Source organism: Canis lupus, chromosome 23, assembly GCF_011100685.1.
Source record: "Canis lupus familiaris isolate Mischka breed German Shepherd chromosome 23, alternate assembly UU_Cfam_GSD_1.0, whole genome shotgun sequence".
Taxonomy (NCBI): Eukaryota; Metazoa; Chordata; class Mammalia; order Carnivora; family Canidae; genus Canis; species Canis lupus.
In genome coordinates this window covers 50,795,496-50,815,127 of record NC_049244.1, presented here as the reverse complement: position 1 = coordinate 50,815,127, position 19,632 = coordinate 50,795,496, and the positions used below count along the sequence as shown (strand labels likewise).

Genomic DNA, 19,632 nt, shown 5'->3' with positions numbered 1-19,632 from the left:
CAAAATTATTAACAATCAGACGAAGGATGCAAATCTGGTGGTCTCAAATCAGATGATAAGGAATAGAAGAGGTCATAATCTCAAATGGTTGGACTGTAGTAGCATTTCTGGAGTAGCCCAGGTTTGTATGAGCTACATATGGTTTCACCCTTTAGAAAAGGGCACCCAAACCCAAATGAAGCTAAGATCACCAGCTAAGTAAGATCAGAGATGCACAGATGGATTCTGATTTAAAAGTTATACATCTCTGGCTTTTGCAAAGTTCATTTTCATTACTGTCAATACTTCAGGAACAGACTGACCCCAACCTGAAGCCAGGTGACAGCTGCTTCAAAAAGTCTAATCTCCTTATTGACAAAAAACCAGAAAGGGAATAAATGGATGATTGCTATTGATTCCCATGATAGCTCTACACAGACCCAGTAACTTCTCTGGATTAGTATAGACAGAAGCCAATTAGTTTTATTTCATATGTAAATAGAGCATAAAGAGGTACAAAAAATAATTCATTGGATTGCTTTATCCTAAAGCAGAAGGCACATATTTTGAAAGTCACTTCAAACACAGTTCTTGCTTATGGAGCTCTCTCTTTCTCTGAGGCAGGAATTTTTAAAATAAATTCAAACTCATCCAGCTGTGTATATTCAAGAAATACCAAAAAGTCACAAGGCATAGTAAGTTTCAGCTGTTCTCCTCTCTCCAGTGTTATCAATAACACATAATGAGTTAGTTCCTATACCATCACAGCTGTGCAGGCCAGAGCTAACTTGGCTAATTTAACTATTCCAGAATAGTTCAGTCAGGAGCTTACTCTACTTTAGATAATCCACTCCGTAAGTCAAATAGAAAATTGCATATGTTCCATATTATCATTAATATGCACTTCCCCTGTCTTCTTTCACGGAGTTCCTTTGAAGTCATCTGATGGTATTTTCCTTTGTCCAGATTAAAACAAAAAACAAAACAACCTTCTAAGAGCAATTAACAATCAAAATCACTCAAAAGTAAGACTATAACATCACTCTAAGCTTAAACCGAAACTAGTAAAACTCCCTTTCTCATATCAATAAGCTTTAATTCCAGAAGAGGAAAAAAGAACACCGACCTTTGAGAAAAATTAACCATGGAGTCTAGGTTTGTACTTTCTTCCTCGCCCTTCCTTCTTTCAGGGACTCAGAATTAGAAATAATCACTGGTCATATTTTTACCTACAGATTACCTACAAATAAAAGTTCACAGAGTGCCTTTCCCTCATGGGTGATAAGTAGAAGACTATTCTGTATTTTGGCATACTTTAACATGAATATAATATGAAAAACAGCGGTGATCTCAGTTGCTAAAGAGAAATTTGCACATCCTGCACAGTTTCAATTATCCACAGTTAGTAAAGCTCTTTCAAAACTACTTACTCCTGCCATTTAGTATCATTTTCTACTAAGGATGAGTGCCTAAATTGTCGGAGACTGTGTTTTCTTAATCGAAAACACAACATTCAATGTTGTTTTCTTAACTGTGTATTTGGAATTTGGAAATTCTCCAAAGCCCATCCCGTGTGCAAAAGAAGCCTTGGCATCTAAATATGGGGAGTTCATACATACAATTAAGTTTCCAGTTATGTCAGCAATCAACATCTGGAGATACATATAAAAGCAGAGAAAGCAAAGTGGGATTGTATCATACTTTGGGATAAAGACAAAATTGGAAAAGAATAATTAAAATAATTTTGTTATAATGAACCAAATAAGCTTTTACTATTGAAATCCTTTTTAAAAAAATATTTTAGTATCTAGACATCCTGACTAAAGAGTTGGAAGGGACCTGTAAACTTATCTAGCTCAACTTCCTTTCCAAATTCATTCTTGAGAATAAAATGATACTGCACATCTTATTTGGGTTTAGATGTTAAATCCAATACATTTGCAAAACAAAGAATTTTATCTGCAAAGCTTGAAACTCTGAACTTTTGTCTTTGCTAGACACCCAGAACTATGAACTTTCCCCCAAGTTCCATACAATGAAGTAACATGGATATGGTATACAATAATAATGACTTTCCAAGTCATATAAACTGCTGAAAACAAGTGGGATAAACAATTGCCATTCATTATTTCTGATTCCAAAGACTGCTGGGCCAGACTTGGACATATACACAGCTGAACACACACTTCCTGGTTATGTGCAATCTGTACAGATAGACCAGCTTTACAGGCCTGACCACAGAGATTAATAGCTTTAGCCAAATAATGTGGTAACCATGTGAACCTGGGCTGCTCCAGCTTGTTTGTGAATCTCTCAGCAAGGCTCAACATGCCGTTATCTGCATCTTGTTGCCAGGAAACACAACATCGCTTTGGAATACAAGGAAAACCAGGTTGCAATGACCACAGGTCAACTTCCCAAAAGCCTAATTTTTGACACTTAGCTATCTACAATCTTATATTTCTTACTATTGTCCATGGAGAACTTCACTTTACTAATAATAATTAACTGTTAACACTTTTTGCTATTTTTATCAGAACAGGACCACTTACCATTAACAATGTAGCAGCAGCATTAGTAATTACAATAATTCACTCCTATTTTTCCTCTTAAGTGTCACATAAACGTTAGTTTATTTCATTAAGAGAGATTTGGAAATCAAGCACTGTGCAACCACTTTATAACTGATCCAATGATATACACTTATGAGTCTATATCTAGGTCTAATTCTTTAGCCTACCTAATAATTCTACCAAAGAATAAAATACCCAATATGCTGCTGACCTAAAAGTTCTTGGATTCTCTGAGATCAAAATACCTGTCTTGCCTTGTTCATGGTAACAGAATGTAATGTGTTGGACAATAATCCTGCTAGTTTCTTCCTGACCAATTCAAACAGATAGAAACTTAATGTACCAAGATGCTGAATGAAGTACTCAGCAGACTGGAAATTTGCTTCATAAGAGTGAAGTGGGAGGCCACTATTCTGCAGTTTTTGCAATCTGGAGATGGAAGGATTACAGTAGCTTTGAGAGTATATAAAATTAATTACCTTGACATACCAATTAGAATTGCTAGCTCATGGGCAACAGAGATCCTGGACAATAACTTATTAAAAAGATTTTTAAGATAACACGGAAAACATTTTTGTCTCCTACGATGTTGGCTTAAAAAAAAAAAATTAAAAAGTACTTAGCTTTATTACAGGATCTAAAAATTTTGCTACCCAAGCAAGATAGAATCTAGAGTACTTAACATTATCAAGATGAAACATTAATTATCAAAAAGCTGCATTACTTTCAAGATTTTATTTATTAGCCAAGAGAGTGAGTAAGAGGGCAAGCCAGAGAAGGAGAGAGAATCTGAAGCCGACTCCATACTGAGCAGAGCCCAAATCAGGGCTTGATCCCACAACCGTGAGATCATGACCCTGAGCGGAAATCAAGATTCAGATGCTTAACTGAGCCACCCAGGAGCCCCAGGAAAGCTACATTCTTGAAATTATCTTACTTTTATCCCAAGGGGCTTCTACATAATAATGCCTTAAACTTGGGCCTTATATTGTTTCTCATCCTTCCATGCATCCCTTTTGAAACACAAGACCGCAAAGTTCTAGTCTCATCTCATGATAATTAAGTTGTTAAAAAGATACACAAATCTGTGTACTACATAACTGAAATAATGCAATATTAAGAGAAAACCACTTACCTCATACTAAAAGGGAGCAAGTTTTAAAAAAGAACAAAACAAAAACCTGGTTCTACAATGCCAACAATGCCCTACCTGGCACTATGCTGAACACAGAAGGTTAACACCAAGACTAACAAAACTAGACAACTTAGAAGTGGTTTACTGACATCAATTGATTGTTGACTCTCCAGACACTTGGGTTACACTGTGAAGTTATCTGTGAACAATGAACAAAGAGGACTTAACAAAGTGTTTCTGTTGGGCGTGTCTGGATGGCACAGTTGGTTAAGTGCTGGACTCTTGGTCTCAGCTCAGGTCATGATCAGGGACATGAGATCAGGAAATGAGTCCCAATCGTTCAGCAGGGAGTTGGCTGAAGACTCACTCTCCCTCTGCTCCTCCCCCTCTTTTATGTGCATGCATATGAGTGTAACGCTCTCCCTCTCCCTCAAATAAATAAATCTAAAAGAAAAAAAGTTTCTCTTGGACTTATGGGTTAGGATACTCCGTATATTTTTCCTTCCAATGGGTCATGCCTTTCAATACTACATCAGGCCATTCATCATCTGTGAAGCTGTCAGAGTGCCCTCATTGTTTCCCAAGTCAGGGAGCATGGACAGATATGTTCTCCCTTCATATCATTTTAATCCTTTCTTTTGGTTGTAGACAAATAACTATTAATATCACATATTTTAACTCCTGTACTACAGGAGAAACAACTAGAAACGTAAGAGTAATGCTTACTCTATTGCTGTCATTACATTAGCAACTTCACACGTAGCAAATATTATTTTCCTCTTCATTTTTATATTCAATTAAATAGGAATTCGGATGTGGAAATTTCAGTTCCCTATGAGTGAATATTGCTTGGACATCCGCAATGAAAGAACCAAATATATTTGCATGCCTTGCATATAAAAACTTGAGGATAATTGGTTTTCATGTAAATGATAAACATATCTTAACATGAATTTTCCCTACAGATCATTATTCAGGTTGAAGAAAATAGCCTGTACTGTAGAACAATTTTATCTATAAGAAAGATAGAGTAATAAACTTAATGGTAAGAAGCCTGAAGGAAACTAAAAGAAATTCAACATGTTTGGGCATGATTCAGAAGTTTGGGAAGAAGTTCACAAAAAACCTGTACCATTCAAAATGGAAAGAGGGCCACAAAAATCTCTAAATGACACTATTCCCCCATAAAAAACAGCAGCTACTCACTATGCGAAACTTTAAAATTAGATAAATTTGGTATTCATTATTTATACTACCTTAAGATTAACCTCGGATTTTTTTTTTTTAAGATTTTATTTATTTATTCATGAGACAGAGACAGAGACAGAGACAGAGAGAGAGACAGACAGAGGCAGAGACACAGGCAGAGGGAGAAGCAGGCTCCATGCAGGGAGCCCGACGCGGGACTCGATCCCAGGTCTCCAGGATCAGGCCCTGGGCTGAAGGCGGCGCTAAACCTCTGAGCCACCCAGGGATCCCCTGGATTTTCTTTCAAAAGCAAACTCGCATGCCATTAAAACAGTATCTGACTCACAACATTCAATGTATATGCAACTTCTTAGGCACACACATATTGAACAGAGTGACATCTGAATTGTTCAAATCATAAAACCTTCATTGTTTCATTAGGTAAATAGTCTGCATTCAAACAACATGAAAAATCAGGATAGCATACAGCCAAAAGAGTAAAACCTGTTAAGTTACTACTGAAAGAAACCACCCTACTAAGAAGCATTTAGCTTCCTGACCTTCTCTACAGGATTAACAACAGCTTTAAAGTAGTTATAGATACATACCCATATTTCATTCTCATTCTGTCATTCTCTGGGTTACAGTAAAATCTTTCCAAGTGCTCCTGGGAATCAGTGGATACACTCTGCCACTTTTGAGTAGTTGTCCTCTTGATCTGCCAATGATATGGCAAGACCGTGTGATGTTTCAAACAATCCCTGCCATAAATACAAGTGCCTTGCAAAAAGTCCATGCAAATTTCAATTCCGTTCTCTTGGTGAGTGTGGTACTGTAGCTGGTTTACCAGCTCGAACACAAGGTCAAGGGAAGCCTCTTCACTTTTGTCCTGAAAGAGCTCAGTACTCAACTTATCACTGGTGTCCAAAATGTACTGGATTGTAAAATTGTTGTCTTGGAAAACCCCTGGAATGTAATCCATGACTTTGTCTATGCAGTCAGGACTAGCAGGAACATCAGTTGAAACTGGATGCAAAAGGTCAGTCTGGAAGTGCCCTGCTGTAGAATCTGCCACCGTCCCACTAAGAGTTTCCGGTGGAAAGCTGTGATCCTGGATTGGAACCACTTGTTCTGGAGCATCAGTGGAAGGATGGGCTTCCGGTATTTGGCCCCCAACATTTGTCCCATCAGGAATCAGGACAGACATACTGTTTTCTGTTGGTGGACATGACGGACTGATTTCCAGGGGTTTTTTCACTATAGGTTCATGTAAGCTGCTCTCATCTGCACTCTGGTTTCTAGATCTAAAAACACCATCAAGTGAACCAGATTCTAGCAAAGTATTTAAAATTGGCCTCAAAGATCTTAGGGTTCCGGTTCCCAATCTCTTCTGCTCCTTTTTCTTAAAACAAGTCTTCAAGGGACTGATCTTCTCAGAGAGTCTCATTTGGCATGAAAAATCATCAGGAGGAGAGGGAGGCTGCACTACACAGTCTGGCTCAGGTTCGGTGGTTTCCATTTCCATGATGTGGATTAGCTCCAATTGCTCCTCAGAGTCTAAAAATCCTACCAGGAAAGGAAAGGAAAGATGATCATTTACAAGCTGACAACAACTGGATCCCATTCATTCATCAAAATGTTTTGCTTTAGTCTGTGACTAAGTCCCTGAAGTCACTCCTTTTATACCGTATTTCAGCTTTATGAGTCAATTTTAAGTTTTATTGAGAAATTAAGGCTCCCAAGCAGCCAAGGCTATTCAAAAGCCCACAGCAGGTAAAGATATAGTATCTTTCAAAAGGCTCTTGACATTCATTTGTGGACAATATACAATTGGTAATTCTGCTGAGGTATGAATTTTTTACTAAATCTAGGGTGTGGTGGAGGATGAGGGGTAGAGATAGGTGTGGCTAACAGATGACAACAGGGAAGCCACATCTCTACTTTGTGGTTCTCTTCACAGTTTCTTTATCACCTATCCCACGAGGTGACAAAAACTGTATTAAAAAAAAAAAAAAAAGTTCATCAACTGAAGGATAAACTTCAAAGGTAAATAGTGAGTGAATTTAAAGCACGAGGATATACTCAAGAAACAGGGGCTCACAACTGAGATGTTATAGGAGAGAAAGCCAGGAGCATACTGAAGCATTTCTCAATTCCAATATATCCCCCCAGGATGTTAAGGATCTACTTTTACAATCCCCAAAACATTATCACTACTGGAGGAAGAATACTCCTCCAGTTGCTTGTTTAGCAACAGAAGCTACATCAGCAGCAACCACTATACACTGCTTTGGAAACCAAACACAACTACATAATTCAGGAAGGGCCTCCCCCTTATCTTCAGAAAAGTTACATATATGATTTTATCTCTTAAGGTAAGTGAAGCCATATTACAGAAAAATACAAGAATATAAAACACACCCTAAATGCCAGATTCTTAATGAACTGAGACCAAAATCGTGCTCTCTTCAAAGCATAAGACCCCTTAGAAAACCCAGTATATAGAAAACTTTGTAGAAGGACAAAGAGTGTCTCCTCCACAACCTAACATTCATTAACCAATTCTGAAAATATTTAATGAGCCTTGTACGAGGTGGAAGAGCTGGTGATGAGCAATTAATCTTCTGTCTTGGCCAAGTGACTAAAAGAAAAAGAGATCATTGATGCAAGGGTCCATGACTTCCTCAAACACTCATCCCAGGTGATCGGCACCATCCACGCCTAGCACAAAGCACGCAGTAGGTGCTCCATATTTTTTTTTAACTGAATTACTGAAGAAAAAGCACTTGTTAAAGGACTAGTTCTGTTAGCCTTCATAGGTACAACAAAATGCTAAAACGGACTCCCCAGAAAAATGAATATTAGAGATCTAACTGGAGAGATTCATGAATCTACACATTAAAAAGTTCATAATGATCAAACTCAGAGAAATACACAAAACACAGTACTGCTCACCCTCGAACAAGGCCAGGGTGGGGGACGTGCAGGGAAACCAACCCAGGAAAAATCCACCGGTAACTTTTGGACTCCCCCAAAACTGAACTCCTAACAGCCTACTGGCGACCGGAATTAACAGCTGATGAACACATGTTTTGCCTTAGACGTATTACACGCCGTATTCTTACAACAAGCCAGAGAAAAGAAAATATCGAGAGTCACCAGAACGGGAAAAAAAACAGGCTTACAGTACTGTTCAAAATCTGCACACAGGCGGGCGGCCGCGGAAAGCTCACAGCCGTCTTTCAAAGCTCAACGGCACGGGGCCAGGTGCTAGCGCACACGGTGGGTACAAAAGAAGAGGCAGCAAGAGTCCAGTGCGAGCTGGCACCGTGGGGAAAGCTTCACGGAGGAGGAACTTGACAGAAGACATACATCGGCTGGAAGGCGGCCAAGCCAGGCGTTATTATTCATCGCTCGGTGCTCTTGCCTCCAGGCACAATTGGCACGGACTGTGGTATTCCCTCTCCACCACGCCGAGCCCGCCCGTGCCTCCCCTCGCGTGCGTGCGTGCACACACTCACACTCACTCACACGCACCCCGGCCCCCTCCGATCACGGGAAGAGACGCTGCACCCGTCTCATTTACACGGCAGTGGACGCGCACGCACGCTCTTTTCCTGTTATTGCCCTCCGACCCGCTCGGAAATAAGACCGAGGAGGAGGCAGAGCGCTAAGGAGTGGCTGCGGTGGGGAAGTCACTAGGACTTGTTCCTCAATTAGTTTGCATAACAGAAAAATAAAGATTGGAGGGACACTTCCTCCGGGCTGGGGCCCCCCCGCAGCCGGCGACCTACCGCTCCCGCCGCCCCCCGCCCCGCAACCGCCCGCTGCGAACTCCGCGCTCCCGCAGACCCCGCGTGGTGACCCCCGGGCTCCCCCGGCCCCCGCGCCCCGAGACCGCCCGGCGCGGACTCCGCAGCCCCGCCGCCCCCCGCCGCCGAGCCCGGGTCCGAGGGACGCCTCCTGCCGGCCGCCGCGGGCCCCGCAGCCCCGCCCCCCGGGCCGCCCGCAGCCCCGCGCAGCGCGGAGGAGGCGCCGCCCGGCCCGGCCGACCCCGCGTCCCCGAGCATCCCGCGCGCCGTCCCGACCCCGTCGGGGCCCCTCCTCCGCGGAAGCCGCTCGGGCCGCCTCTGCAGCTCGGCCGTCCCCGCCTCCCGACCGACCTTGCCCAGGGGCTCGTCCCGCGGGGCTCGGACGCTCGCGGGCACCGGGCGGCCGGCGCCGCGGGGCGGGGGCGGGGGCGGGGGGCGAGGCCGGCGCGCGCTCGTGCGCCCGCGAAGTTGACGTGAGAACCGCCCGCAAAGTTGTGGGCTGCGGCGCCGCCGAGCGCGCGGGGTCGGTCGGGGTCCGCCCGCGGGGTGCCGGCCCGCCGCCGCCGCCGCCTCCCGATCCTACACCTGCCCGCGGCCGCGAGGGCTCCGGGGGTGCAGGCCGCCCCGTCCCGGGCTGGCGGGTCCGAGGGAGCCCGCGGGGGCACGGACGCCGCGAGGCCGGCGCCCCCGCCCGCCATCCCCGCCGGGTCTGCCGCCCCCCCCGCCGCCCGCCGCCCTCACCTGATGGCGCCGCCGGAGAGCGCGGACCGCGGAGCCGGGGCGCCGGCAGCGTCCGCGCGGAGAGCGGGCTCGGGCGTCCGACGGTCAGGCCGGGGCCGCGGCGGGCAGCGCGCGGGCCATTCCGCCGCCGGGAGCGCAGAGAGCAGCGGCCGCACTGCCCGCTCCGGCTCGCTCGCCTGTCACCCCGAGCTCCGCTTTAAAGTGGCTTCCGGTCGCCTCCTCTCGGCTGCCCCGTCGCGGAGGCGGAGCCTGGGCCGCGGGGGAGAGGGGCGGGGTGAGAGGGCCGGGCGCTCAGTGGGCGCCGCCGGGGAGGGCGGGGCGTGCGGAGCGAGGGGGGCCCGCCCCGCGTGCGCGTGCGCGTGCGCGTGCGCGTGCGCGCTCGCTCCCGGCGTGGGGAGGCGCGCGGAGCGTGCGTGCGTGCGGCGGCCGCGTGCTCCCGCGAGGGGGCGTGTCCTCCCGCGCGCGCACGCGCGCTGTGCGGGGGTGGGGGTGGGGGTGGGGGTGGGGGTGGGGGTGGCGGTCGCGCGGCCGTGAGGAGCGGCGGTGTGCGCCGCGTGGGGCGGGCGCCGCCTGACTGACTGAGGGGCTCCGGGACGGGATGCGGGACGGCACGAGGCGTTTCCGTGCGGCCGGCCTTCCCGGCCTCGGCGCCGCGGGACCCCGACGGGAGCCGGACGGCTGCTACGGTCGCCGCGGCCAGACGGGGTCGCCCGCCCCCTGCCTGACGGGCCGCGAGGGAAGGCCCGGCACGCGGCGGGGACCCGGCGACGCCCCGGCAGCCGCCGCCCCGCGCAGCGCCACGGACTCCCCCTTCCAGCGCGCACCCGGCGCGAGTTTGCCGTAGTTTCTGGGCCGACGAAGGTCTTGGGCGGTGAGTCCTCGGATGGCTTCCGGTGGTGCGGGGACAGCCCTGCGTGCAGCTCGTGGATCCCGCTGTGTCGGGGGACAAGGGCCCTGGATGGCGGTTGGTCGTGGACAGAGACGCGCACGCAGCTTGCCAAGAGCTGCTCCCCGCCCGCGCGGCCTCAAGTCTGACTGAGTCCCACAGCTCGGAGGCTTCGTGGGTTGAAAAAGACAACTATTATCCTTAAAAAAAAGAACAAACAAAACAAAACAAAAAACAAAAAGAAAACAACAACAACAAAAAAACACAAACACACACCGGAACGCCTATATAAAGAGCTAAGCGGCAGTAGGACTGGAGATAACGGGTCTCCAATCTTCTCACGCGCTTCTAAACCACACGACGCCAACAAGAAGTGGATTAAGGGCGGCGCCTCCCCCAGCAGGCGCGCTCCACGCGGCATCAAGTCCAGGGGGTTCAGCGAAGCTACGAATGACACCGACAGGATTCGGACGCTCCTAGGTAAACATTGAATTTTCAGGCTTAAAAACTGTGTTAAGGCAGCGTCTTGGTCTGCGCCTGCTCATACACGGAGTTACCTAGAAGCACGTTTCCTTTTTGTTTGCTTTTTTTTTTTTTTTTAAGATTTTATTTGTTTATTCATTAGGGACAGAGAGAGAGAGGTAGAGACACAGGCAGAGGGAGAAGCAGGCTCCATGCAGGGAGCCCGACGTGGGACTCGATCCCGGGACTCCAGGATCACGCCCTGGGCTGGAGGCAGGTGCTAAACCGCTGAGCCACTCCGGCTGCCCTAGAAGCGAGCATCTAAGTTCAAAAAATAGCATTTTGCTGTTTGCTCTTTGTCTCATCTGTTCTGTGGTCCTTACACTTCACGCTTTCTTTTGGATTAAGTGTTTTTAATTCTGTTCTCTCCCACCCGTTAAATTACACGTTATTTATTCTTTTAGAAATACCTCATTTATTATTTTTTTTAAGAAATTTTTTTTAAAGGTTTTATTTATTCATTCATGAGAGACACAGAGAGAGAGAGAGAGGCAAACAGACAGGTAGAGGGAGAAGCAGGCCCCATGCAGGAAGCCTGATGTGGGACTGGAGCCCAGATCTCCAGGATCGCACCCTGGGCAGAAGGCAGGCAATCCACCATTAAGCCACCCAGGTGTCCCATAACTCAGTTACTTTATTGCTGTGTACAAACCACCCCAAAACTTAGTGACCTAAAACAGCAATTCTTACTTGCTCACGATTCTGGATTCTCTGGTTTAGGAATTAAGCCAGGTCGTGGTGCATGTGGCTCATCCGCACCTGGGGATGCTTATTGCTTCGACTGGAGTGCCCTAAACGGCTGGGCCTGGCTCAACTAGGGCCGTATGTCTCTGGCTACTGGCTGGGTTCCCTAGTTTTTCTCTACAAGGCTTCTCCTCATGGCTAATTTGGGCTTCCTTGCAGCATTACAATATCTGGGTTCCAAGAAGGAACAGTCCAAGAGGACCCCTGGAAGAAATGGAATAGGAAGGTCCTCCTACAGAACCGAATCAGGAACTGACTGATGAACTGACCAAGGGCATAGATTTCTTGCAACAGTTATCCAACAGGATTGGAGATGTTCTGTAGTGACCACTGTGTTTTTCCCATTTACCCTTTCCTAAATGGGACTTTTACCAACATCCTGTACCTTGTCTATCTACTGTTACTTATTTTAGGAGTATTGAGGCAAATAACTTTTCTTTAAAAGTTAGTTGCCGGAGCATGAAGAGCCACACAATTGATTGGGAGTACTCCATATCGTTGGAACTTCTGGATCCTGGACTCTGAGCTCATTACAGTAACTGGATGAGACTTTGAGATTGTTTCTCTTGCAGGGACGAGGGGGAGATGAATGTATTCCTTTTATGAAAAGGGGCAGCAGATACTACTTATTGCCCCTTTTTTTTCTCAGAAAAAGCCTGATAATATTTATTTATTTATTTATTTATTTATTTATTTATTTATTTATTTACCTGATAACTTTTAGAGGGGAGAGAGGAGGGCTAGCAATGTGCCTAGCCAAAAAAAAAAAAAAAAAATCATTTTCCTAGATCCCATATACTTATGAGTGGCCATGCATATAGTTCTAGGCATAGGATGAAAATTTCTAGGAAGACATTTCTTTTCCTTAATATATATAGATATACTTTCCATTTCTTCTTCTTTCTCTTAGAATACTAATATAAGGATGGACATTGGAGCCTCATGACAAAAATGAAAGTGAACATGATGTGGGAAATATGAAGATAGGACCCACAAGCTAAGGATTCTGGAGCAGAAAGGTAGGAGTCTGAGTCATTTATGATATCTTGAAGCTGCTGCAGGAAGTAGTCCTAAAGTGGCCACCCCTCAACTCATTGTAACCCCAATTTGGTTAGCTTGTTTTCTGTTATACTGTAGCTAAACGTGTTCTTAGCTAATACTATGATATTATCTTCTAGTCATCTTGCTTGTAAACTCGACTGGTTAGATAGCAACATGACCATATGTCAGAAATGAAAGAGCTGTCACAAAGTAACACATCAAGTCCTGTAACATTTCCTGCCAATTTCATAGGTATACCAAATTATATGATTAAGAAATACATGTGTATTAAAGGAAAAAATAGAAAGTAGAGAGAAAGATAAGAATACCCTTAGTTGGAGGCACCTGGGTGGCTCAGTTGGTTAAGCATCTGACTTGATTTCACTCAAGTCATGATCTCAGAGTCCTGGGATGAGGCCCCACATCAGGCTTCCTGCTGAGTGGGGAGTTTGCTTGTCTTGTTTCCCTCTACCCCTCCCTCTGCATGTGCACGTACACTCTCTTTGTCTAAAATATATAAACCTCTTTTAAAAATACCCATAGTTGAACCTTCTAAAGTCCCATTTTAACATTTTGCTATAGTTGTGTTTCATCTTATTTTATTCAGAGGTTCCCTCCCCCGTCATTATGACATTACTGCAAATTCATCTTTTGTTTAACCCTTCATTACAAGCGGCTTTCCATGTTAGCATAGTCATTTAAATAAATAGTCATTTAATATTCCAAGTAACTATAAAAATTTTACTTCACTGGTTCCTTGCCATAGAACTTCTCAATTCACTTAAAAAAATTTTTATTCACCGAGTATCTACCACATTCAAGTACTTGGATTAAATATTGTAAGTAAACCTATATGAATAAGTATTGTAAGTAAACCTATATGAATAAGTGGCTTCTCTCTGAATACTCTTTAAAACCACAAAAGGCACAAATCTATACCTGCAACATATATGGCATATGTAGATGTACACTTTCTAGGCCACTATTTTTTTTAAAAAGATTGTATTTATTTATTCATGAGAGACACAGAGAGAGGCAGAGACACAGGCAGAGGGAGAAGCAGGCTTCACGCAGGGAGCCTGACATGGGACTCCATCCCGGGTCTCCAGGATCACAACCTGGGCCGAAGGCGGTGCTAAACCGCTGAGCCACCCGGGGTGCCCTAAATTCTTTTTAAATATATTTATAGGATTAAAACATGCTAATTTCCTTTCCATGTATTCCTTTTATTGCTAACTTCTGTCATCCTTGTCTGTTGGTTTTACATTGGCATGGCTGATCAGTTTAGTAGTACTTTCAATGAACAATTTATTCATATAAAAGCCAAGTCTACTTACCTCAAATTTCACATGATCCAAGACCTTCCATTTTCATTAACATAATACGTGCAATGAAGTATAAGTATCAATATCTGTTGCTTTCTGTTTTCACAACTATTAGTAATAGTTAATTCCCCAACATTCTTCTGGTAGAAGGATAATGATTTCTGGTTACCACACCAAGAAGGAAACAGTGACTAATGTGACTCAGCACAATGAAAGACCCAAGATTTGAAAACAGAAGCCTTAGCTCTTAGCAATGCTATACTGAGGTTACATGGAGAACACAATGAACTTGCATAAATGGCAGACTGACAATTCCTTATCTGTGAGTGCTAAGTCCAGACTATAATGCTTTCTGACTATATATATAAAAACAACTTATTCTTTAACTCAAAAGGAATTCACATGTGCGTGTATTTATTACATTCATAGTGGAAGAAAAGTCAAACTTATTACTTAAGCACCTGAATTACTATTGTTTTTACACCTAAAATCTATTATTGAAAATTTTGTGTTGATGTTATTAATGGGTCAACCTCTAAAACTAACCTAAAGAAAGATTTCCTATTTTCCTTTGAGGGAGTGCTCCACTCTTGGAATTCTAGAGCAAGAAATGATTTTGGCTGAAATTTATTTACTACAAGTGGGTTTTAAATATGGTGTTGATGGGAAAAGACTGGAAAATGCTGCTAGAGAACATGTTAGAGCAATTAAAGGTAGGGAATTTAATCAGCACAAATTAAGGGTGAATTAATTCAAAGCTCAGAGGTAGGTTCAGAATCAGGCATGAACATGCGTCGATAAATGTGCACATCACATTCATATTTTCATAAAGTGATAGAATATTCACTTTAAGGACCATTTCCAAGTTTTAAAAATATTTCTCCTTTGTAATCTCCTTTTTCTTGAAACCTTTTTTTTTTTTTTTTCACCTTTGATAAGCAGTAAGGTACCTCTGTTTGGGAAAGATGAAAATATAAGGCCTAGCAGAAAATAGCTAAAATATGAATAGCATGGGTTCTAAAATGTTTATACCAGATCACAAGGTATTTTGTTTCAAGATTTTCATTTGTCATCTGCCTAATCATCTGCTGGGCTGTTCTCCTCACAGGATGCATGACAATCAAGTATGCTCTTCAATTCCCTTTCAGTTTTGGACCTGTTGAATAATTCCTACAGTACATAAAGTGCTACTTGATCTAACTGGTTTTGGATCTATACAAAATGATTTCCTCATAGAAGTCCCTGGATCTTTTCTGGATCATTCATTCAGCTGACTTAGTACACATATATCGGGTATGCATGTGCTGGGCACTGGTTATGCAATGATGACTAAGATAGTTTCTACTTTCTGTCAGTTTCTTAAAGTCTGTGAACTGACCGCCCAGATGGCCTCTGGAAGTCTGCTGAAGATTCTCCAGCCCCATCCTAGACCTTCTGAATCCAAATCTCAGAGGGCAAGGGATTCTCCGCTTTGAAGATGTTCCCTAGGTACGGTTGCTTTAAGCGTTCATAGTCTTAAAACCCTTGAGATGTGGGGGGACACTAGGAGGGGAAGGAGACTTCAGGGGTGTGGCCAAGTAGGAAAACAAACACACACAATATGGGTGGTAAGTGCTAAAATAGTGGTATACAGGCAAAGTGCTAAGACTATATAATGAGGACGAGTTAAGCCCAACTATGTATTGTCAGAGGAGAGAATTAGCAGCAACAGATTTCTTGAAGTATTTAAAATTATTATTCTTTAGCATGTTAAGAAACTCCGTTGTTTGTATTTGTAGTACACCTACATTTAATAAGAAGAAAAAAAAAGCCATTTTCTTTTTGAAAAAGTGAATTCCCAATTAAAGATGATGAAAATCATGTTCAGATATCCATCTGAGTTAATAGTATTTCTACTGGTGTGAGTTTATCTTGAGGATATAATTAGGGCATATGCACAGGTTTGGTTACAAAGCTATTCCCTGCAAATAAATTATGTCCAAGTACTCATTTTCATCGAGTTCTGGAATTGGTTCTCTGTGGGACAACTTCCCTGTCCTCACTTACACTATCATGAGACATGCTAGGCCATCCATAGTTTCCTTTTTTGCCACTCAAATTTGTGGCTCTGTAAAGCCAATAGTCAAGACTTTCCTCAGTAACAAAAAATGGAATTTAGGAATTTAATTCATCAGTAGCCCTGGCCAGGTACACTGGGAAGTATCATGTACATAATATAAATTTTCATGTTGACGTCTAAACTTAAAATGGTGGTTTTGGCATACTGGATTATCTTAGCCATTTGCTGAGGAGAGATGGTTTTGATTCCTACCTGCCTTTTCTTTTCTTTTCTTTCTTTTTTTTTTAAGATTTTATTTGTTTATTCATGAGAGACACAGAGAGAGAGGCAGAGACACAGGCAGAGGGAGGAGCAGGCTCCATGCAGGGAGCCTGCTCCCTGGGCTAAAGGCGGCACTAAACCACTTAGCCCCCTGGGCTGCCCGTCCTACCTGCCTTTCATCTGACTCCTCCACTAGGTAGATAGCTCCCAGGCCATAGGATTTCAGGTTGACCTATATGTGACAATTAATTACTTGAGTAGCTTTAAAAATAGACATTTCTAGTCTCTACACAAGACCAGTCAAATCAGAATCTCTCAGGTGGAACTTGCGCATGAGATAGGAACTGTGTCTTATCTTTCCTCCCTAAGTTTGCAGAAGAGCACTTAACATAAGGAGTTAATGACCCCAGCTCATTTATTCATTTGTTCATTTATTCATTCACCACATATTTGGGTATGTGTTCTAGGCACTTCTAAGTGCTAGGGATATAGCAGAGAATAAAATGGTTAACTCTTATCAACATTCTAATGGTAAGAGATAGACAAGTAGTATCAGGTGATGATGAAAGCTGTAAGACTAAGACATGGTAAAGGTATACAGTCACATAATTTATCAAATAAGAACACTTTGAGAATAATTATCTATAATAATGTCAGGACAATGCAGATGAAACCAGGACTGCCCTGAAATATATAGTCACTCTGGCCAAGGTGTTTAAAAAAACTGTGATTAAGGGAATGAGATGCTTTTTAAAAACAATGTGCTGTGCAGGAAAGACATTTCCTAAATGGAAATATTTTAGCAGAAGCTTGAGGAAGATATAGGAGCTAACAGAATATTAGGGGAAGAACATTCCGGGTAAACAGAACAGCATATACAGAGGCTCTGAGGTCGAGGTAAATTTGGCATGTTAGAGGAAAATCACAAAAGCCAGTTTGATTGGAGTGGAATGAACAAAATAGAGTTCTGCTGAAGAGGTCAAAGGAGTGGCCAAATTTCATACCTTTTAGGCCCATGGTAAAGACTTTGGATTCTACCTTGACGTAGAAATTATAATTTACGTTTTAAAAGAATAATTCTGGCTGCTATGTGTAGAAGAACCTTGTAGGGTGGGAAGAGTGAAAGCAGGAAGATTAGTTAATAGTCTAGGGAAGAAAGTATTGTGGCTGGACAAGTGTAACTGTGGCAGTGATGAGATGTGATTAGATTTTGGACACATCTACGGCCATACCACCCTGAACGCACCCGATCTCGTCAGATTCTGGACACATGTTGAGGGTAGAACTGAGAGGATTTGCTGTTGAATTGGGTATGGGGTATGAGGGAAACTGAAGGGCCAGGAATGACCCCTCACTTTGTAGCTTCAGCAGTTAGAAGAATGTAGTTGTCATTCATTGAAATGGTGCAGATTGTGGGAAGCAGGCTTTTGGGAACAAGGGGAAACAATGTAGTTTTGGATACGTGAAGACTGAGATATAATAGATATTCAAGTGGAGATGGTTAGTAGGCAGTTGGATAATGAAGAGGAGAACTGAGAGTAGAAGCTAGCACTGCTTGCTACTGTATCTAAGGATATCCCCATTTCTAAAGCTATAGAGCAAACACATTGGTTCCTTCATTTGACATGAAGGTTAATTAGAAGGGCTTAATAGTCTATCTTTAAAAAAAAAAAAGTATTGGACTGTGTTCTGCATTTGCAGAAGAGGGAGATTTATTTTCACAAAGCTTGGAAGTAAGGTGTTGTCCAGTGGTGGTTCTCCAGGAGAGATAAACTGTAATTCCTATAAACCTAAGCTAATTTACAGTTCCTATTACCCGGTTTTGTCAGTGAAGATCCCATTCAGGGAGGCTGACTGAATAAGAAATTACTTTGAGGCTAAAGAAATGAAACAGTTGACATTTGTATGTTTTATGGGTTTAGAGGGGAAAAATAAGCCAACTCCAAGTCAAGCATAGTAAAATTTGAAAATAAAATATCAGTGAAGGCTCATGCAAGTTTCTAGCAAAGTAAGCATACATCTGCCTTTAAAACAAAAATCCTGTATTATCACTTAGAGTTCCCATTATTTATTGACTTCTTGCCTACAAGCCTCTGAAGAGGCAGCTGTCTTTTATTTTCAAATGCAAAGCAGATGAAAATTTACTCTACCAGGAAAATCTATATTAAGCAAAAGAAAATATTTGCAATATTATTTGCTGTACTATTTTGTCTTCATCACCTGCCTGAAACTCTTATATTTCACTTTCTGAAGAGTTAGCTAAAGTGGAGATCAAGCACCTGAATGACTTGTTCTCAATGATAAGTATGTTTACATTGAAGCCAAGGTAACCCCTTGGTTAAAGTTCTGTGAAGTCACTGAAAAATGTTTCTTTGGTCAAAAATAATGCTCTTTTGAAATGAAATCAATGAGACCATAAGAAAAATGGAAACTGAAACTTTTTTTTAAAAAAAATCAGACTTCCAAGTTAAAAGCCAGGAAATTTTAGCTACATCACCAAAACCCTAGGTGCAGTCCTGGTGGTGGAAATAAATGGGCTAATTGCATAGATGAGTGGCCCAGAAAAGGACTTGTTGATCATTTTTATTCATTCCTCTATTTTATTGAATACTTGCTATAAGTAGTTGCTGGGCATGCAATGGTTAGCAAAATGGGCAGGATCCCTGCCTTCATTTAGCATCCTTCCAGATGCTAAAACAATTTTTACTCAAATCAACATATAATCACACACTTCAGTGAGTGCTTTGGTGAAGAAGAGCAGGGTGCCATGACAGAGACCAACCTAGTCTGAGGGAACAAGGAAGACCTTCTTTGGTGAAGAAACATTTGGCTGAACTCTGATGATTAAGCATTAACTAGATCAGAGGGAGATGGGTGGGAGCAATTAACAATGATCAAGGGATGGGAACCACATGTGCAAAGCCAGAATTGTGAAGGTGTGGCATGCAGAAAAAAAACAGTGAGTGGGTCTGGAAAGTAGAAAGTGAGAGGAACAATGGCTGGAGATGATTTGGGGATGTAGACCTTCAGGCCTAATTAAGGATTCTGAAGACAAATAGGCAGGGAAGCCTGACTGGCTCAATTGGTGGAGCGTGTGACTCTTGATCTTGGGATTGTGAATCTATGGAAAAAAAAAAAAAGGAAAGAAAGAAAAATAGGCAGTCATTGAAACTGTTTTAATTAGGAAAATGACATGACTATATTTTTACTTTTAAAAGTCAACTCTGAGGTAAGGGGAACTTTCACTTCCAGTAGTAGATTAGGTAATTCAGGCTCATATTCTTACTGAGAAAACCCACAAAAGTTGAACAAAATATTTTTAAAATCGTTCTAGGAGCTAACATGAAGAATGAAGGTAACAAGATC

General features: G+C 43.1%; 1 protein-coding gene across 2 annotated transcripts in view; it reads right to left on the bottom strand.

Annotated features, from left to right (window-relative positions):
• Nucleotides 1-9,567, bottom strand: part of TIPARP (TCDD inducible poly(ADP-ribose) polymerase) — a 29,642-nt gene extending 20,075 nt beyond the window's left edge. Inside the window, exons 1-2 of one of the 2 annotated variants that reach the window (XM_038571279.1) lie at nt 9,429-9,567; nt 5,484-6,441 (exon numbers count right to left, since the gene is read on the bottom strand). In XM_038571279.1, the coding sequence (XP_038427207.1) occupies nt 5,484-6,400 (917 nt within the window). In that variant the 5' untranslated portion in view covers nt 6,401-6,441; nt 9,429-9,567. Of the gene's footprint in view, nt 1-5,483; nt 6,442-8,060; nt 8,213-9,428 lie in introns of those variants that run through there. The other variant, XM_038571280.1, reaches the window with a different exon arrangement.
• Nucleotides 9,568-19,632: the final 10,065 nt, after the last annotated feature.